Here is a 22022-nt window from a genome sequence, read left to right as displayed (position 1 = left end):
GGAGGGGGGTGGAAAAAAGAGGACCTGATGCAAGGGGCTTAAGTGGAGAGCAAATGCCTTGAGAATGATTGGGGCAGGGAATGTATGGATGTGCTTTATACAATTGATGTATGTATATGTATGGATTGTGGTAAGAGTTGTTTGAGTCCCTAATAAAATGTAAAAGAAGAAAAGAGAAAAAAATGATTAGGGCAAAGACTGTACAGATGTGCTTTATACAATTGATGTATGTATATGTATGAACTGTGAAAAGAATTGTATCAGCCCCAATAAATTGTTAAAAAAAAAAAAAGAAATTATTTTTAATTCAGTAAGTATGGGATGCTCAGGACAGTTGAAATATATGAGGGGACTTTTAAAAGTTCATGCAAAAATGAGATGAAAAGATAACGGAACTTTTGTGAAGAAAATGGAAAGACATGTGGAAACAATTAGTCCAGTGAATGAATGGACCATGCAAACATCAGTTTCCACAACTCGGAAACCAGATGGCGCCTGGCTACCACTACCAACTGCTCTCAAAAGGATCACATTAGAAGGTACTGGATAGACATTGTGTGCTCACCTCCCCAATATGATCGCTGAAGAAAAATGGGTGCATCCAAGTTCAAAGTCAGCGGTTTCTCTAGCCTCTGTAGGTCCAATAATTCTGGTCTTTTAAATGAATTTTTGTTTTGTTCTGCATTTTCCTCCATGCTCTCTAGGACTTCCTATTGTGCCCCTAGTCAGAATAGTGGGTAGGAGCAGTTGGGCACCATCTAGTTCTTCTGGTTTCAGGTGAAGAGAAGGCTGTGGTTTGCATGGGCTGTTCCCTCATTTTTGCTTTTTAAAATAAATTTTTTCAAATTGATTAACAAAGTAGATAACATATGCTTATCTAATATGTACTGTAGGCCACTGCCAGATAAAGGAAAACCACTCTTTCAGTGTATGGAAAGAACCTGCTCTATGCACACTTCAGTGCAACTTTAAAAATACTCTAGTTATAATTTAAGAGCATCCAGAATTTAAGTGACCACGATCTCCTGTTTCAGTATAGGAACAGAAAGTTCCCTCTGAAATCATTTTAAGCCTGGACAAAATTCCAATGCTATGTTCTTAGCATCATTCTGTAGAATCTTCCAAGATTTAAACAATATGAAGCACACTTCACCTCTGCCTTTCAGAGAAGACACCCAGCTTCTATGATCTCGTCCACCAGGAGAATGCTGGTCACAATCACAGCGCAGGAGCGTAGGAATTGTTTCTTTACACCCACTCAGCTACCGCCATTGGCTCATTCAAATTCAAGTCCATTACGCACACGGTGACCAGATTCTGAATACTCAGCTGAACTTTTACTTGTGTTTCCTAAATAAAGGTCATAACTGAAGTTCTGAGCAAGAACTGTGGCTTAACAAGCAGCACATTGGCAAATGTTTGGACTCCAGGCGGGGGCCCTGCCCTTGATGCTGGGCTTATGCTTCACCAAGCTTCTGTCATGGCTACTTTCACTGCCATAATCCCTAGGACCACAGAACATCAATGGCATGTTTGACGGTCTTCAAGCCATCTCAGACAGCATCTTTGATCTGACTAAGTGTGCTTGTTCGGTCCTTTGATCAGCATGGGTTACTGCATTTGTTCACGAAGGTGCACGTCTCTTCTTCCAGCACGTACTTACTCTAGATTAGGCATGCCTGTCCCAGACAGTCAGGATTCAGGTCTTCTCAAGAATGTTAAGCCACTTGCCACAGGTGAGTATCAGCCTCTCCAAAGTGTTTCCTACTTTTTCCAGGGCATCCAAGGGCAAGAGGTCAATTCCCTGTTGGTTAATGATGACAAATCCTATTGGGATCACTAGACTTTCTTCTTCAGCTCCATCTTCAATGAATTCTTCCCTTGTCAGCGAATTTTCTTTCAGCTTTAACGAGTCTCTCCCTTCCTTCTGCACTCTTGTAAAAGCCAGAGCTCACTTTTTTTCCTTCATATTTTAAGGATAGATTACAGGTGCTGATGTACATATCTTCTCTTCTTTCCTTCCTATCAGGATGCTGGGCTCTGTGACTGAAAACAAGCCCTCTGATTAAGCTTGTAACCATTTCTGATTTATGTCTCATCTCCATGATTGCAAGCATAAAAGGTCAGTGGGCTCCTCTTTTTAAATGGCCAGAATGGAGTCCACTACAGCCACTGTTAGGGCATCAGCAAGCTCTGTGCGAACTTTGGTGTGTAGTGATGTCCTGGTCACATCTCTGTGTTTCTCTGCCCATCTCTTGCGAACTCTGATTTGTTTTAAAAATTGGACGGTCTTTTCCTTTGCCACTTCAAAACCTTCAGTTATTATTTGGGATGCAGTCCTCCAGAAATGTAGAGGCCAGCCTGCTTCAGCAGGTCCCTGATGAACAGAATGCTGGAAGTAGTGCCATCATCACAAATTGTGTTATTAAGGGGGCTATTTGGGTGTTGATTTTGCATTTCAGGAAGCAGCATATTGCCGTCTTTGGTAAGCTTGATGTCTCCAGCACCAGAAACAAGCATCTTCATGGTGTCCCTGGGTCCCAGGTTTGGTCCTCAGCATGTCCTGTAGCTCCTATACCTCACTCATGGTGACCACCAGGGCCACCTGGGCTCAGGCCAACTTGGTCATGAGGTTCAAGGTCTTCACAGTTGACATAGTAGCAACAGCCAGGGAGAAGTATCACATTCAATTTCTTTTGATATGAGTAGAAACCAGTAGTTGTTTTGTACCATTCATTGCTTTTTTTTTCTTCATAGATTTACCTGTTTGGGATATTTTGCTTAAATATAACCATACGATAAATGATCTTTCACAAGGACTATCCATGTTGTACAATGTACTAGTACTTTATTCTTTCTTATTGTTAAACAGTATCCCAGATATGGACATACCACTTTTTTAGTTATCTATTTCTCAATGGATGGGCATTTTAGGTGGTTTGCACTTGGCAATTACAAATGTATGGGCATGTTTTCATTTCTCCTGGGGATATTTTCTCCACATCCTCATTAAAACTGGTATTGTGTGTTGTTGCTATTCATTATACCCATCCTCCAATCTACAGTTTAATTTTTAAATCATTTTAGATGTACTGAAGAATTCCAATGATAGGACAGGGAGTTTCAGTATGCCCTTCACTCAGCTTCTCTTTAATGTGCGATAAGCAATAGTTTCGAAAAGAAATCACAGCAAGCTTTGGCCCGTTTGCAAAAGTGGACAGTAGGAGTTTCGAACAGTCATGTCAAACGCTGCTGAAGTAGAGACAGAGCCAGCAGAAGAGGGGGTACTTCACGGGGCCGCAGGTAAGAAAACTAGCAGAGAAGAGTTTAAGGAGAAGCAGTTGAATCATGGTAGTGGAGTCGATTGGTCTCATCACTCTGTTGCATTGTTCGGTGGTTAACAAATTGTCTCTCCAAGGGACTCAGGGTTTGGGATATCTCACCTATCCTTCACCCTTACCCGAAAAGCTCGGGGGGGGGGGGCGCGCGGAGGACGTGCTCGGGACCTGAGCGGCGACACGTCCAGCGCCCCGCCCGCCCGCGGTGCGGACGCAGGGCGCGCTCCTCACTGAGGCTGCTCAAGCCCGCTAACCTGGCGAGGCCGCTCACGATTGGCTAGGCGTCCATGAGGGCCCGCCTTGAGGAGGTTAAAGAGCAGCCACCCCATCGAACCCTGGGTCACCGCTTCCGGGAAAGGTCGTCCGACCGGGCTCGGGGGTGGGGTGGGGGCTGAGCCGGAGCGAGCGCGCGCCTCTTCCGCGAGGCCGAGTCGCGAGGCTGAACCCCGAGAGTGGCGAACCTTTGTCTGCGCTCCGCGGCGAAAGGGGCGTGGCCGCGCCGGCTCGAGCCCCGGAAGCGGAAGCGCGGGCGCCGTGGGGGCCCTGTCTAGTGTGAGCTCGTCTCGAGCACCCGCGGATCCTCTTGCTGGTCCCATCGCGCCCGGCCTCCGGCCCGCTTCCCGCTCTCCGGCCTCATCATGCTGTCTCTAGACTTCTTGGACGACGTGCGGCGGATGAACAAGCGGCAGGTGATGCTGGCCACCTTCTGTTCCCCCGGGTTCTCCTTGTCCCTTCCACGCGTCCACTGCGGTGCCCGCCCAACCTCCGCTCCTGGGTGTGAGGCCCGAGCGAGTCAGACTGTCAGATCTCTCTCTCTGGACTTTGTTTGCTCCTTATTGTTAGCTCCCATCTGATGCCTGGCCTGCTAGGGGTGAAGCGGCAAACGGTATCCTCATGTTCCCTTCTTCCCAAAGAGGAAGGGGAGCAATTGGAGAACGTGAGGTGCTTTATAAGTGAGAGATGGGATTGCATATTGTTTTAGGCATTGTAAAGTGGGCAAACTCATGGATCCTTTAATCCAAAGGAGCACGGATTCCAGAGAGACTAGGTTTAGTACTTAGTGTTACTTCAACTTCTGGGGCTGTTTGGGGTCCCCACAAAAGTAGGTTCGCTGCTTCCAGCACATCTCAGCCCTCTTAGTTCAGTCGGACCCCAGCAGACGGCGCTGACTTCTCCCTGCGCCACCTTTGAATTCCGAGTTAGAACACTGTAGTTGCCCTTGAGACCCCTTAGTATCCTGCATATTTGGCTAGAAAACCCAATTAGTGGTATGCCCCCAATCAAACTCACTGGCACCAAGTCGATGCTGACTAAAAGTGACCCTGTAGGACAGGGTAGAACCGCTCCTCTGAGTTTCTGAGATTGTTAACGGGAATAGAAAGTTGCGTCTTTCTCCCGAAGAGCGGCTGGTGGCTTCGGACAACTGACCTTGTGGATTGCCGCCCAACACTAACTACTACACTACCAGGTCTCTCGTCGTCGTTGTGTGTTGGGCTACTAACCGCAAGTAGTGCAAAGCCACCAGCCAGTTCCTCAGGGGGAAAGACAAGGCTTTCTACTTTCTGCTCTCATAGAGTTACAGTATTAGGAGCATGGAGATCTTGACATTTAGTGTCCTAATTTTGTTCTTCCGTTTTATATCTTGGTCTTTGTCAGATGGTATTGGGAATACTGCTATAATTATGTAGTCCTTAGAGAAGGTTACTCTTTTCTGCCTTCACCTAAGTATGTCAGTACAACCCAGTTTTGCTGGTTTCTGATCTTTTTATAGTACTTTCTTTTAAGGATGGTCATAATTTACTCCAAAGTTTGGGTTGATAACTTGCACTACAATGGTTGTTTAAGTAACAGGTGTCCAGTTTCCCTTTATTCCCTACAGGCCCAGACCAACGCAGTGTCATCTCTTAGTCGTAATTCCCAATTCTTTCTGTCAGAATTGATTTTTTTCCCCAAATGGCACAGAATATTTGCTTATGCATATGATAGTACTGATAAAACGATCAGTGTTGTAATTTTTAACTGTACTGGTATTTCTAGGTGGCACAGGTGTTTCTCTGAAGAAATGCTTATTTGGGGCCTACTGTGGAACCCTGGTGGCATGGTGGTTATGCGTTGAGCTGTTCCCTGCAAGGTCAGCAGTTCGAAACTACCAGCTACTCCTGGGAAGAAAAACAGGGTTTTTTACTCCCATAAAGAGTTACAGTCCTGGAAATCTACAGGGAGAGTTCTACCCTGCCCTATAGTGTCTCTAGGAGCCGAATCAACTAAATGGCAGGAAAGTGTATTTTTATTTTTTTTGAGTGGAGCCCTTAGGAGCCCTGGTAGCATAGTAGGTTACTTGTTGCGCTGTTAACTACAGGGTTAGCTGTTCGAACTCACCAGACTATCCAAGGGAGAAGGGTAAGACTTTCTGCGTCCATAAAGATGTACCATCTCAGGAACCAAAAGGGGCAGTTCACTCTGCTCTCTGGGGTCACTATGAGTCAGAATCTACATGGGGGCTGTGGGTCACAGAGCCGGGGAGTCTTGGTGGCGTAGTAGGTTATGCATTGGGCTGCTATATGAAGCGTCAGTAGCTCGAACATATTAGGTGCTCTGCGTGATGACAATGGGCCTTTCTATTCCCATAAAGAGTTCCAGCCTCGGAAACCCAAAGGGGTAGTTCTGTTTGTCCTGTAGGGATCACTGCGAGTTGGAATTGACTCGCTGCACCTAACAACCCATCTGTTTACTTTAAGACCACCAGCTGCTATCGAAGACAATGCTGTGTTCCCACAACGATTTACTGTCTAATTTACATTGGTTGCTCTGAGTTGGGGGGATCTACTCAGTGGCAGTGGGTTGGATTTTTGTAAATTATTATTATACTAAAGAGCACTGCTGGGACATTGGTTAAAGCACTTGGCTCTAGCCAAAAAATCAGTGGTTTGAACCCCCCAACCATTCTGTGGGAGAAAAATGTGGCAGCCTGCTCCTGAAGATTCAATCCCGGAAACCTGATGTGGGTAACTACTGTGTCCTGTAGCATTGCTATGAGGTGTGAGTGATCAGGCTAACAGCTGGATGGATGCCTGTGGGTTTGGTTTGGGTACCTTGTGCTGAAGAAGCCTTAGTGGCAGAGTGATTGAACAAACGCTTCTGACCAAGAGGTTGGCGATTTCATCCCCGCACCTGTTCTGTGGTAGAAAGCTCTGGCAGTCAGTGCCTGTAAACATGACAGCCTTGGAAACCCTGTGGGCAGATCTATTTTTCTCTGTGGGGATTAACTCAGTGGCAACGGGCAGGTAATTATTATACTAAGGAAACCTAGTAGTGCAGGGGTTAGAGTACCAGTCTGCTAACAAGATGTTTGTAGTTGGAGCTCACTCACCTGTGGCTCTGTGGGAGGAAAAAACCTAGTGATCTCCCCGAGGAAACTCTCGGTACAGTTCTACTGTGTCATATACGGTCACTAAGAGTCAGAATTGACTTGACTGCACACAAGAATAAGAGGCTTTGTTATACTGGAGTTCCTGGGGAGCACAGTTAATTAAGTGCGTGACTGCTAACTGATGGTTCCAGTGTCTATATCCAGAGAAGCCTCCAAAAAAGGGCTGGTGATACACAGTGGTTCTCAACCTGTGGGTCGTGACCGTGTGTGTGTGTGTGTGTGTGTGTGTGTCAAATGACCCTTTCACAGGGGTCGCCTAAGACCATCAGAAAACACATATTTCCGATGGTTTTAGGAACCGAGACACTGCTCCTCTGTCCATCTCCAAGCAGGTCTGCCCACATGTAGATACGCTCATGTGAGTAATCGACATGAAGACTTACCCATGCTACACCATGCTTCAAGACAAAATTTCATTTATTTGTAATTAGAAATAAATTTCACAATATAATTACATTTTGTGATTAATCACTGTGTTTTAATTATATTCAATTTGTAACAATGAAAATACATCCTGCATATCAGATATTTATATTATGATTCATAACAGTAGCAAAATTACAGTTATGAAGTAGTAACCAAAGTAATTTTATGGTTGGGGTCACCACAACGTGAGAAACTATTAAAGGGTCACGACATTGGGAAGTTGAGAACCAGTGCTTCAGAACAATCGCTTTTCAAAGCCCGTGTAGCACAATTCTACTTTGGCGCCCAGAGGAGAGTCAGGAGTTGGAATAGAAGGGCTAGTGGCTGGCTTTTTGTTGTTTTCCTTTGTGATTCCAAGTACGGTGTGAAGACTACAAAGAGAGATAATGTGGACCTGTGCTTTCAAGACACTTAAGTAGAAATGACCAGGCAAAGCCTTGTCTTAGAGCTCTTGCTGTGTGTGAAGTACCTTATTTATCTATGAGGTCAAGGAAATGTTGTATGCAGATGGAGAAAATGAGGCTTAGTGAGAAGCAGTACATGGAGCCCTGGTAGTGTAGTGGTTATGCATTGGCTGTGATCTTCATGGTCTGCAGTTGAATACTACAAGCATATCCAAAGGAGAAAAGTACTGGGCTTTCTACTCCTATAAACAGTTACAGTCTGGGAAGCCCACAGAAGGTTACTATGAATCAGCACTGACTCAATGGCAGTTTTTTTGTTGTGTTTTTTTTTTTTCTTGCAGAGAGCAGCACAGTATGGAGGGTAAGAGTGTAAGTGCTGAAGCTAGACTTCTTAGTAGCAGAGCTACTTTGGGTCCATTATTTTGCCTCTCTGGACCCACACATGGGGCTTTCTACTCCCATAAAGAGGTACAGTCTTGGAAACTCAGAGAGGCAGTTCTGCCCTGTCCAATAGGGTCGCTATGAGTCTACATCAACTTTATGGCAGTAAGTTTTGCTTTGGTGCCTACATCAGAGGGTTTCCTGAAGATAAAATGAGTTAATTTATGCAAAGCTCGTAGACCAGTGTCTGGCACATGGTAAGTATAAGCTGTATCATTGCTGGAGAGGTTTAGTAATTTGCCCAAGATCAGCAGTGAATGGCAGAACCTGGATTTGATATCAGGTCTGACTCCAAAGTCTGAACACAAAACTGGCAAGGCATACCACCTCACTAAGAGGATTGCTTGTGGTCTGTTGGATAAGCATTGGATTACTAAGCGTGAGGTTGGCAGTTCAAACCCACCCACCACTCCGAGGGAGAAAGATCAGACTATCTGCTTCCATGAAGACTTATAGCCTCAGAAACCCTGGGTAGGGTTGGCTTGAGTCAGAATCAGTTGGAGGGCAGTGGCCTCACTAAGATGAGAAAGGCTATGTCAGGTTCTAGCAGTGCTAGGAACAGATGAAGGATTCTGGCCAGGGAATGATCAGCATAGCATCTCCAAGAAGGGCTTGATGTTTCAGTTAAATCTTAAAAGAACTGTAGTTTATCTTTGTGCGTCGTTAAGATGTTTGCTAATACCAGCTAGAGGGTAACTGAACCTATGTGGTAGCCTCTGGGGCTACAGAAAGTACAAGGTACACTCACTGCCCACAAAGAGTTGGCCAGCCTCAAAGAAAAAATGAAAAATGTCAATTCTTGCGAACCAGTGGAGTTACAGTAATGTAACAATTACTGTAGGGAACAGAAATTTGAAGAGGCTACTTTACCCTCTATCTTCTTACTATAGACTGATTGGGGCTGAGGGTATGTGCGGTTGTTGAGGTGTGTCAGATTAGTGCATCCAGACTCTGTTAGTAGGAAGCTTATTTTTCTTGCGGAAAAAGAGGATAGATAAGCTCAATGGCTTTGACGTTGGACTTGAAGGCAATAGTTGTGAGCGTTGCTTGAACCAGGCAGTGTTTCATTCTGTGGTACTTAGCGTCGTTAGGAGTTGCACCAACTTGACAACACCTAATAACCACCACCTCCTGATTGGGGGTGGGAGGGTCTTGGAGGGACTGAAGAGCATGGGAGTGGGATGAGGGGAGTGAAGAAATGAGCTTTTAACTGTTCACAGTATCTGAGGGAAAGAATCAACAGGGACCGTAGATGCTGAACTGCTTACTACAAGGACTGGTTCAAACCCACTAGCTGCTCTGAGAGAAGGATGAGGTTCTCTGCCCCCACGATAGCCTGAAAATGCAGTCTCAGAAACCCAATGGAGAGCTGCTACAGGTTGGACGCAACTTGACAGCAGCGGGTTGGGTTTGGATTTATGGAAACTGCGAAGGAGCCCTGGTGGCACAGCAGCTGCTAACCAGAAGGTTGGCAGCGTGAACCCCCCAGTGGCTCCTGTGCAAGACCTGGCGATCAGATTGCAGAGGATTGCAGCCACGAGAACCCTGAGGGCAGTTCTCCTCTTCACAGGGAGGCGCCCGGATTTGAAATGGGCTAGACAACGCCTCACACCATACATACTGAGAGCTAATCAAATGAAAGAGAAGCTAGGCTTTGCCATTCCTCCTCCAAAAACAGCTGTCTTTTGCATAACAGCTGGTGCCTAAGTATATGTATCAAATATGTAATTAGTTCGTGACTTTTTTATTAATCATTTTATTGGGAACTCTTAATTTAATTAGATCAGGCATAATTGTACAGTAGTTTGTGACTTTTAATTGTTTCCCTTATCAGCTTTATTGAGAAGTACTTGATAAATTTTTAGTTATTGATCCCCATCACAATTAAGATACATTTCTCTCAGAAAATCTCAGTATAGTCCATCCCTCCCCTAGCCACAGGCACCCACTAACTTGCTTTTTGTCACTGTAGATGGGTTTATATTTTATATAAATAGAATTATAAACCATGTACTCTTTTGAGTTTTAAATGATTTTAAACTATGGTTTATTTAAGCATTTGGTTTGTTGTTAACTGTAGTTTTTTTTTTAATCTACTTCACAATTTCAGAAGTAAAATTTGTTTTTTTTCCTATACATTATTGCCTGGAGTCCTGATGGCACTGTCAGGCAACCACTCCAAGGGAGAAAGGTGAAGCTATTCCTGTATAGATGGAGAGCTTTGGAAACCTTATATAGGGTTGCTATCAGTCAGAATTCAAGGCAGTGAGTTATTGTCTACACTCAAGTATAAGCTGAGTTTTCCAGCACATTTTAAATGCAAATTTTGTGGTTAAATTAGGTGCCTCGGCTGATATTCAGGTGGGCTTATACTTGAGTATATAGCTATTTTGTTGTTGATAGACTGTTGCCAGATGAATCTCTCCTTTCAAACTTTAGTAGCTTAAAGGCAAATCCTTAGAATGATGTTCACAGTAAGTTCCAGTCATTTGTAGTCTGCCAGTTCATTCACTCCTAGTTTGTGTCTTGTCCCATTTTATTTTCCTGTCTATTTTATGTCCTTGTCTCTATGAACTTTGCCCTAGCCCATAGATTCCCAAATATATTTGGCCTACCGCCCCGTTTTCGGGGAAAAAAATTACTCAGCGCCCCTCTCTGGCAATTAATAACATTTGCACCATATCCCATAATCTAGGATAAAGTTTATGGATCTGCCTTTGCACCCCCTCTGGATCGGTCCAGTGCCTGCCTGGGGTTGGTATTACCCACTTTGGGAAACACTGCTAGTCAAACCTTCTGTACTTGACTGTCTTTCAAACTCTTGTTGCATTCTTGAGGAGTCTTTGGGAACTTCCCTAGAACATTTAAGGTGACATTATGATCCTCTTGGAGTCATCTGGTCGGGCTAACCAAGAGGTCGTAGGTTGAGGTGCACCCAGCAGTGCCTCAGAAGCAAGACCTGAAGATCTGCTGAAAATTCAGCCACTGAAAACACATGTGGAGTTACCATGAGTCAGAACTGCCTCAGTAGTAACCAGGTGTTAATTACGTAGCTATGGTCCTTTTCACTATGACGGACTATTTTGAGTACTCTTTTTGTTGTGGACTGTGGCTCTTGTACTGAAACACCGATTAATTTTTGCCTGGGGCTTTTCTTAGTTCATGACACTCAAAAGTATTTGCTTTTTCAAACGTGACAATAGATGTTTTCTTGCCGTGCCATAAATGTATTCATTTCATTCAATATGTTCATCATTTTAGAATGGAAATGCAAAGTGTTACAGATTTGGCAGCTTTTTAATTATATCACGCAGCTAGAATCCAACATGTTTTTTTTAAATCATTGAAAATATACACAGCAAAGCATTCACCAATTTAATTTGTTCATGTACAGTGTAGTGATATTGATTACATTCCTCACTAGCCTTCCTTTTCTGTATTGTTTCTTTTCATTAACAGGAGCTCACTATCCCTAAGCTTTGGGTCAGACCTTGCCGTTTGCTGTTGTCAATTTGATGCCATAGATAGAGTTCTCAAAAAGAGTACGCTGCTCAAGGCAAACACTGATTTTAGCTCACCTGTTTGTGGGATGAGTACAAGAAAGAAGAAATAGATCTATATAAGACAGGCAAGATAAACAATCCTGATCCCAAGGAGAAAACAATGGACTGGTGGTTCTGGGAGGACAGGGGAAGGGGAGAAGTGGGGGGTAAGAGAGAGGGGAGCCAACAAACCCAGGGACAAGGGAACAATAAGAGATCTAAAATCGATAGTATAGAATACCTGGTGGGATTTGATTGAGGGCAAAGTAGCTAGAGGAATTAGAGTCAAATGAAGGTCGAACATGACACTGGAACAGGAGGAAAGTAGTAATAACCTGGCATTCTGTGATGCTCAACTTCCCAACATGATTGCTGAAGACAAAATGGTTGTATAGCAAATGTGATGAAAGCTGATGGTGCCCGGCTATCAAAAGATATAACATCTGGGATCTTAAAGGCTTGAAGTTAAACAAGTGGCCATCTATCAGGGAAGCAACAAAGCCCACATGGAAGGAGCACACCAGCCTGTGTGATCACGCGATGTCAACAGGATCAGATATCAGGCATCAGAAGATCCAAAACAATCATACTGATATGAATGAATGAGGTGCGGAGTGGAGACCCAAAGCCCATCTGTAGACAGTTGGACATCCCCTCACAGAAGGGTCACAAGGGAGGGACAATTCAGCCAGAGTGCTGTATAGCATCAACAGAACACAACTTTCTTCTAGTTTTCTTTAATGCCTCCTTCCCTCTCCCGCCACCTCACACTATTATGACCCGAGTTCTACCTTAGAAACCCACCTAGACAGGATCATGTACATTGGTACAGATAAGAGCTCTCAACATGGAATCCAGGACAGATTACCCCTCCCCCTTCCCGGAACAGTAATGGGAGTAGTGACATCATGAGGGTGGGGGGAGAAAGAGGGAACCGATTGCAAGGATCGATTTATAACATCCAGAACAACAGAAACGTAGGTGAAGGGAGACAGCGGACAGTGTAAGATGAAAAAATAATTTATAATTTATTAGGGGTTCACGAGGCTGGGAGGATGGTGGAGGGAGGGAAAAAAGAGCTGATACCAAGGGTTCAAATAGAAAGAAAATGTTTTGAAAATGATGATGGCAACATATGTACAGATGGCAACATGTACAAATGTGATTGATACAATTGATGTATGGATTGTTATAAGAGCCCTCAATAAAATGATTTATAAAAACAAAACCAAAAAGAGGACCTGATGCAAAGGGCTTAAGTGGAGAGCAAATGCTTTGAAAATGATGAGGGCAAAGTGTACGGATGTGCTTTATACAATTGATGTATGTATATGTATGGATTGTGATAAGAGTTGTATGAGCCCCTAATAAAGTGTAAACAAAACAAAACAAAGAATAGTTCTAAAATTCTTATGAACGCACAACTTTAAAAAATATGTTTAAACCCTTGAATTGTATTTGCATTACATGTCAGTAAAACTGTTCAAATGAATTTTTTAAAAAAAGAACACTTAAGGGGATATTTTTGGTTTAAAATAAGAGACTCAAAGATGATCTCGGCAGCAAATTTCAGGTGTTTTATCTAGCCTCAGCGCCTTTAGAGACTGGCTTCCATGAGCATTTGGGATTCTCTTCTTTTTGGGCAGTTATCTGTATAGAATGTTTGATCAGAACTGTCAGTCACGGTAGCCAGTCACCAGTTCTTCACCTCCTTGTGCAAAGAGAGAGGTATTCGTTCAATACACATTCCATTTTCTCTCACTCTGACTCTTCTTGTGCTGCTCTAGGCATGCAGAAATCGATTGGTACCTTGGATGGCTGCTTACCAGCTTTAAAGACCCTGGGTGCTATGCAGAGGACTAGGCGGTAGAACAGGAAGACAGAAAAATGATTTTTAGTCCAATCCCCTGGGATGTCCCATGAAACCGTGACCTTCAAACCAAGAAACGATGTCTCATGAGATGTTTTGTTGGACATGAGCAGCCTCCGCAACCGCTCTTTGTGTGTGTTTTAACCAAATATTACACATTTGTCAATTGAACTTTGTGTACATTTACAATCTATTGACACCAAGTGCCTTAATCAGAATAGGAGTCCTAGTGGCATAGTGGTTATGCATGGAGCTGCTCCACAGAAGAAAGATGAGGCGTTCTTTCAAGAGTTGCTGTCTCGGCAACCCACAGGAACAGTTCTACCCTGCCTGGTGGTGTTGCTGTGAGTGGCAATAGATTGGATGGCAATGAGTACATGAGACGAACGTAAAATGAAATCCTTGAGGATGTCAGTCTTTTCTCCTCTTCTTCCAGTGCAGCTTGTTGATGTCATTGTGAAGGTTTTGTTTTCTTTATGTTGAGGTCTAATCCGTACAGAAAGGTGAGATATGTAGGTGCTTCATGTTCTTTGCTTTCAGCAAGCAGAGTTGTGTCATCTACAGAGAAGTGAACCAAAGATAAAACCAAACCCACAGTTTCCCTCCTGACTTCTTTTACTCACACAGTGGCACTCTCTGGCTGATTAGTCGTCCCTGTTTGTGTATATCACATCTTAGTTAGCCATTCATCTGTAGATGGGCATTTAGATTGTTTCCACTTTTTGGCATAATGTTTCAATGAAATTTGACTTATCTATATCTTTCAGCAATGCTGCCTGATTGTCATCATGCTGAAGTGTTTTCATGTTCTCTGCCTATTTTTTAATTGGATTGTTGTTTTGTTAATGAGGTATTGAAATTTTCTATAAGTGTAGCTTCTCTATTTACTCTTGGTGAAATCTTTTGATGCATATAAGTTTTAAGAAGTGCAGTCATCTAGTTTGTTTTCTGCTATGTGTTTTTCATTATGTTTGATAGTATAATTGTGCTATGTATTAGTGTCTCTAAGTTTGTTCCTATTTTTTCCATCAATGATCTTTTGAGTTCTAGACTTTGGATTTAGATCTTTGATCCATCTTGGGTTTGTTTTTGTGTATGATGTGACATATGGATCCTGTTTCATTTTCTGCAAATGGATACCTAGTTTGCCAGCATCATTTGTTAAAGAGACTACCATTTCCCTTTTTAATTAGTTTTAGCTCTTTGTCAAAGATATATAGGTGGATGGATTTCCTTCTGGGTTCTCAGTTTTATTCCACTGCTCTATGTGTCTGTTGTACTTGCCCCAGACTGTTTTGTTACCTGCAGTGGCCGTGTAGGAGGTTTTGAGATAAGAACATGTGAACCTCCTACTTTATTCTTCTTAAAATATATTACAAATAATAAAAAATATATATCACTGGCTTAGTTTCTAAGCATGGGAAAGTGTTTACTTGCTGGTAACATTGAACAGCTGGATCTAGGGTTGAAGAGTAGACCTTATTTTGTTGAGTTTGCCATCCTCTGGGATAAGCATTTCCGGATGGCCAGTTTCAAGTTCTAACGTGGCATTATTGAATGTGGAATGAGGAAGAGCTGAGCAGTTGCACACAACTATATCTTTTCACCTTCAGATAAGGCTTTCTACTCCTGTAAAGAGTTATAGTCCAGGCAACCCACAAGGGCAATTCTATGTCATATAGGGTCACAGTGTGTCGGAATTGACTTGATGGCAGTGAGTTAGTTTTTTTGTTTTTAGACACACTAGGAAAAGTAGTCCCAAGAATATGTACAGTATATTCTTATACTGTAGTATAAGTAACATAATTCTTTAAACTATCATAATTAAAAAAATCATTTTCTTGGAGGCTCTTATAGCTTATAACATTCCATACATCACTTGTATCAAGCATATTTGTACATATGTTGCCATCATCATTTCCAAAACATTTTCTACTAGAGCCCTTGGTATAAGCAGTATCATAATTCTTAAGATATAGTAAAATATTCAGAACTGATGACTTGAATATATTTTACTTTTATCTTTAATATCATTTAATTGCACTGGATTTAATAGTGACTGCTTAGCAACCAGATTGCAAATTTCCTGAACATTTAGCTGCCACTGGGTGTATGTGAGGTGGCGTTATTTGTTTGTTTTAAATTTTAAATGCCTGTTAAAGTGGCTTTTGTGACCAGAAAAACCTACTTAGATTGGTTTTGGTTTTGAAAATTACTCTTCAATTTATGAGAGAAAGATGGGCTTTCTACTCTGGTAAAGGGGTACAGTCTCGGAAATTCAGAGTTACAGGTTTGGAAACTCCTTAACTGTCCTAAAGGGTTGCTACAAGCCAGAATCGACTCGATGGCAGTGAGTTTTTTTGGTTTGGTTTAATTTATAAAAGCAAAACTTAACTAGACCTTTCTTAAGCGTTTAGGATGGATGGGTTTACAAATCTAATCCTAGTGAACATTAGCAGATTGTAACAATGGCTTTTAAGAGTTTTTGGTATAATTTATCAATTTAAACATCTTTAGAGTATTGAACTTAATTTGTAAATAAAATCCTGTGTACACATAGTACACTTTCTGATTAAAATTATAATTCTAAAATAATTGATTATTTCAGATAGGGATTCTAAAGCTACCAATTTATTACTTGGAACACACAGAAATCTATGGTATTTTTCATGAGTTGGATGGACCTAGAATGAATGAATGCGTAGCAAATAGGAGATGGATGTGTACAGCACAGGAGACAAATCCTTTACCTGTTATTGAAAGAGGTCTTGTAAAATATTAGGGCCAGTAAAATATCATTGGCAGAGTGTCGTTTCTTAGTGAATTTCCCAGCTTCAATGTAGAACTATTAACAGTAGCACCTATTACATACACAGGGGAAATGTCAAGTTAAGTTACAAATCCTACTTAACGTCCACTGGTATACTTGTCTTGAGTACCCGGAAATCCATTCTCTCTCAGTGCACCTGGGCAGAAGTTCTGAAGAGGAGGCAGTCACTGGTATGGCTCCTGGATACTCCACAGTTTTTAGTTTGGGGGCATTTTGTTTCTCTAGTATTCTCGCCATAAAGATACGCATGGTTACTCATTCTCACAGCCAGATGGCACAATTCTGCAGCAGGAAAGAGGAGCTCCACTGACACCGACATTGTTATCAAGGGGAGAAGTGAGATATTGAAGGTAAACATTGGATGTGTTCACCGAAACAGGAAGCTTTGTCTGAAAATCAGCTTGGGTTTAGTCTGGGAAGTAGAACCCTTATGAGTGTTATGGGATAAGGGGCTTTAGGGGAATGTGGCCCTACCTATTTGTGGGAAAAGCTGGATAAGTGAAATTCTAAAAGTGGGAGTTGGAGGGCCAACTCTTGTGAGGTACTGGTCTGAGTGGACAAATAAGCCCAAGCTTGCCCTGGAGTCCTGGCTGTCAGAGTGGGACCGCAAGGGAGAGCAGATGGGGCAGTCTGTGGCAGGCTGTTACTCGGCCAGAGAGCTGGACTCTGAGCAGGGGGCCCGGGGTTAGATTTGAATCTGCCAACCCCTTGATGTGTGTGTCTCGCTGCCTCTAACAATAGTGACTGCCCAAGCACACTGGCTGCTTCACTCTCACTGTTCACCTACTGTTGGGGCCATGCTAACCGGGAGTCCTACAAAACAGGGATTCTGGGACATCTCATTCTAACTGAGCCAAATTGATAACTGTAGAAGAGTGCTGTGGTGTATTCCTTGTGCACTTGGCTTTAGTCATATTTAACTTTTTTTTTTAATTTTAACAATTTATTAGGGGCTCATACAATTCTTATCACAGTTCATACATATGCATACATCAGTTGTATAAAGCACATCTGTACAGTCTTTGCCCTAATCATTTTTTCTCCTCTTTTCTTTTTTTACATTTTATTAGGGACTCATACAACTCTTATCACCATCCATACATATATATACATCCATTGTATAAAGCACATCCATACATTCCCTGCCTCAATCATTCTCAAGGCATTTGCTCTCCACTTAAGCCCCTTGCATCAGGTCCTCTTTTTTTTTTCCCTCCCTCCCCTTTCCCCCCTCCCTCATGTGCCCTTGGTAATTTATACCTCGTTATTTTGTCATATCTTGCCCTATCCGGAGTCTCCCTTCCCCCCCTTCACTGCTGTCCCTCTCCCAGGGAAGAGGTCACATGTGGATCCTTGTAATCAGTTCCCCCTTTCCAACCCACTTACCCTCCACTCTCCTAGCATCGTCCCTCACACCCTTGGTCCTGAAGGTATCATCCACCCTGGATTCCCTGTACCTCCAGCCCTCATATGTACCAGTGTACAGCCTCTGTCCTATCCAGGCCTGCAAGGTAGAATTCGGATCATGGTAGTTGGGGGGAGGAAGCATCCAGGATCTGGGGGAAAGCTGTGTTCTTCATCAGTACTACCTCGCACCCTAATTAACCCATCTCCTCTCCTAAACGCCTCTATGAGGGGATCTCCATTGGCCGACACTTGGGCCTTGGGTCTCCACTCTGCACTTCCCCCTTCATTTAATATGGTATATATATACATATACACATACACATATATACACATACATACACACACTTATATCGTTTTTTTTTGCATGATGCCTTATACCTGGTCCCTTGGCACCTCATGATCGCACTGGCCGGTGTGCATATTTAACTTTAAGGAGAAAAAGAAAACATTTTATTTCTATCAATTGTGTGTCTGTAATGGACCACATGTGCATAACTGTACTTACAGTTTGCTCCTTTCACCAGTCATTGCATATTTCTGTTGCCCTCAGCAGCAATCTCAGTCACGTTTCTTGATGGTGGGCTGACCCAACCCTTCATTATTAAAAGGTTAATGCCATTAACCCTGTTTGCATAGAGTTTTTTTACTTTTCCATTAACTTTTATTCTGGGACATGGAGTACTAAGAGAGGATTTTCTATATTGGTTATTTTCTCCTTTCCTTCATTGCATAGTCTCAAATTCACTGCCATCAAGTCATTTCTGACTCATAGCCACCTAACTGACCCTGTGAGATTCCGTGGCTGTAATTCAAACCTTTAGCTTTCTCCCTCAAAGCAACTGGTGGCTTCAAACTGCTCACCTTGTGTTTAGCAGCCCCATGTGTAGCCCACTCCACCACTTCACGGTCAGATTCACTCACCTTAGCCAATAAAATAACCCCCCATCTCTGCCTTTTGATTCACTAGCATGAGAAAGCCAAAGTGGCCAGGTGGCATGCTCAGTTCCCCCAATTTAATGTAGCCATCGTACCCCTGCTGCAGGAATAGCTCCTTTGGGAAGGAACACTTCTAAAGCAGTAGAAACTAACGTTGTAACGATGGGGAGTGGAACTTTTACTAGTGGATCATGCGGGTTACCAGGTTAATATAAGGAGCCATCGCTCTCCTGCCTTTGGTTTCCTGAACTGACGAACCCTGGCCCAGACGAAGACGCATCCTGTGTTGGTTGCTAATTCAGAAGCAGATGCCATACACTGGAGGTGATCGTGCCAGCCTTAGAAAGCACTGCCATCCAATTGGTGCTATAATTGTGTCCTCTAACGGCCATTTGAACCACCTAGGAGCAGAGACTATACAGTAATTGAACAGGGAAATTTTATTGCAAAGAATTTTTAATGAGGTAATTAGCAACTGACAGAAGTAAAAGAGAACTCTTGAGGGATTCCGAAGTAGCACATGCAGAAAACAGCTACTACCCTCTAGGCTGAGGGAGAGTGAGCAAAGGAAGAAAACTTCTCCCCAACTCCCTTGGCTGAGACTGCGACTTGGAGAGGGTGCTGCCAGCACCCTGCAGTGCATGCAGCCTGTCAGTGGCGATGACATCTGCCAGGGATGAGCTGGAGCTGGTCTATAGAGTGGCCTGCCGGGTGTGGGCTGAGAAATTGACTAGGAAGTGTGTGCGGACTGGAGCTGGTCCGAGGGCACCGAGGGAGCACTACCAGGACTCCTGCAGCACAGGTCAGCTGGCTCCTGTACAAAGTAAAAACACAGGAGCAAGAAGAGCAAGCCCCTTCTCTCCCTGGACTGCCTAACAGTGCCCTTTCTTAACAAACCCACTCTCATTGATTCAGCTGGCAAAGGGGAAAACGCTGATCGGGCTCTGCTCGGTGCACAGAAGGGTAGATTGGAGAGGCGGTAGGTAATTGGCCTATCATGCCACAGGTCTTTCAGATCGGCAGCTTCACGGTGGAGGCTCGCGGATGCTATGAGCACTTGCTCTCCGGTACTTTAGTTGCTGATAGAAGCTTTCTAGCGGACCTCTCTTCAGGAACGGCTCCAGGGTTGATCTTGCTGTGGCAGGTTCAGTGGTGATTTGTCTTGGTGAGCGGAAGTCCAGCTATGCATAACCTTCATCTTAGCTGCTGTACTCACTTTGGTCTTCAGCCCTTGGGCAAGACATGAAAGATTTTCTTCTGCTGAGATATTCTTAGATGAGCATTCACATGGGACACAAATGTCGCCATACTGTTTATGCCTATTTGGAGTCTCTTCCCCAGACCACTTGCCTCCAAATTTCCAGTCATGTCCCTTCCAAGTTCCTGACCATCTATTCAAATTGCTTGAATCAGTAAAGATCCACACCTGTGACCATCTCTTATTCTGCCTGTTTGGAGCATTTCTCTTCAGCACCTTGCTTTGCTGGCAGCCCTGAATGGGGTTGTTTATCTTCAGTTGGTGCCAGCATATACAAGGAGGCTTGGGAAAGTTCCCTTATCCTTTAAATTCTATTTTCCATGAACTTCTTAAAGCAGAATCATCCAAAATCAGGTCCAAAGCCTTCCTTAGTCAGCTGACAGTAAGGAACTCCTCATGAGGCCAGAGGTGTGAAGTGAGAGCTCTGTAGCATGAGTGGGAACCATGGGTATCGAATGACTTGCTCCTACAATATTCTTAAGTCTTCAGGACCTGCTGACAAGGATACTTACCCAACATTATTATGACTTGATGAATCTGACAGTATCTAGTTTATGATAAGTAGTTAAGATCGCATGGTAATTTGATGGTCAAATGTAGAGTGTAGTAGAGTAGAGAATCTCTACTGGAATTTAAATAGCAAGCTAGAAGCTGTTACTCGTGGAGAATAATTCTCTAAACTCTAAAGGATAGCAAAGCTTTGACTCTAAATCCAAAAGGTTTGTCTTGCGGTTTACCAACAGGGCACTGCCAAAGCCTTCTTTGCCTATCCCCTCAACCATTACACCTCAACAAAAGAAAACAAAAATCCTCATAACTGAACCAGTATTCCGTGATAAATGGAGAAAAAGATTGACATTATCAAGGATTTTGTTTTACTTGGATCCATAATCAATACCCATAGAAACAACAATTAGGAAATCAAACGACATAGTGTGTTGGACAAATCTGCAGAAGACTTAATGAGCTAAAAAGCAAAGATAGCATGAGGGTGAAGATGCTTCTCACTCAAACCAGGACATTTTTAATCCCTTCACATACATTTTAAAGATGGACAATGAATAAGGAAGACCAAAAAAAGTAATAGCTTTGAATTTATGATCGTGATAAAACATATTGAAAACTGAACAAATCTGTCTTGGAAGAAGTGCAGCCAGAATGTTCCTTAGACTTGAGGATGATGAGATTCTGTGTTATGTACATTGGCATGTTGTCAAGGGGTACCTGTTCCTGGAGAAAGGCGTCATGCTTGGTAGAGAGTGAAACAGAGACAGACCTTCAACAAGATGGATTGACACAGTGGCTGCAACAGTGGGCTCAAACATAGCAAGCAAAATGGCATAGTTCCATTGTACCTAGAGTCACTGTGTCAGCACTGATAACAATCTGTCCCTCTAAATGGACATGTGGGTTGGTGTTAGGTTGAGAGCATTATGAACAGAGCTGCTGCGAGCATTGTTTGTGTATGTGTTTGTATAAACATATTTCATTTATCTCAAACCGGCATAATAGACTTTTTTATGAAACAAAAACACATTTTCTGACTGTTTTTGAAAGTATGCTTCTTTGGACTATATTAAGGGCTTTGAGTGTGTGTGTGTGGGGGGGGTGTTAGAGGATCATTTAAGATCCTCCCTGGGACCATCAGTGGCTTTATTGGGCTATAATAACAGTTCGTGTTCTACACATGCTTTAGAAGTTATTAGCCAACTGCTATTATATACTTTTCAGACACATTTTTGCTTCCTTGGTCATTACTGTCTGCTTGAAATAGCCAGTCTGACTTACATAAAAATATCATATACAAGTATAGTGAACCTCAAAAATCTCTTATAAACATAGTAAGTATAGTGTATATTTGATAACTTTAAAAAGTGAATGCATAGAACACAATTTCCAGATTGTACCCTAATAAAGTCTAGTGTTTGCATTGATTATCAAATTTTATTTTGTGTGTGTGTTTGTATGTGTGACATTTTCTATCTGTCTAACCCAGTGGTTTTTAACCTTCCTAATGCCGCACCCCTTTAATACAGCTCCTCATGTTGTGGTGACCCCCCAACCATAAGATTATTTTTGTTGCTACTTCATAACTCATTTTGCTACTATTATGAATCAGGCGACCCCTGTGAAAGGGTTG

The 22022-nt window shown here is 42.9% G+C and overlaps 1 protein-coding gene and 1 pseudogene across 2 annotated transcripts in view; one reads left to right on the top strand and one right to left on the bottom strand.

Moving 5' to 3' along the window:
- Window positions 1–1505: 1505 nt before the first annotated feature.
- On the bottom strand, window positions 1506–2656 carry LOC142455962 (T-complex protein 1 subunit zeta pseudogene; annotated as a pseudogene).
- Window positions 2657–3731: 1075 nt separating this feature from the next.
- The window catches only part of SEC11A (SEC11 homolog A, signal peptidase complex subunit), a 53595-nt gene continuing 35304 nt past the window's right edge, over window positions 3732–22022 (top strand). The window contains exon 1 of one of the 2 annotated variants that reach the window (XM_075558027.1): window positions 3732–4027. In XM_075558027.1, coding sequence (XP_075414142.1) covers window positions 3977–4027 — 51 coding nt within the window. In that variant the 5' untranslated portion in view covers window positions 3732–3976. Of the gene's footprint in view, window positions 4028–5450; window positions 5470–22022 lie in introns of those variants that run through there. The other variant, XM_075558028.1, reaches the window with a different exon arrangement.

This window comes from Tenrec ecaudatus, chromosome 9 (assembly GCF_050624435.1).
Source record: "Tenrec ecaudatus isolate mTenEca1 chromosome 9, mTenEca1.hap1, whole genome shotgun sequence".
In the NCBI taxonomy this organism is placed as follows: domain Eukaryota; kingdom Metazoa; phylum Chordata; class Mammalia; order Afrosoricida; family Tenrecidae; genus Tenrec; species Tenrec ecaudatus.
This window is presented reverse-complemented; position numbering and strand designations above follow the sequence as displayed.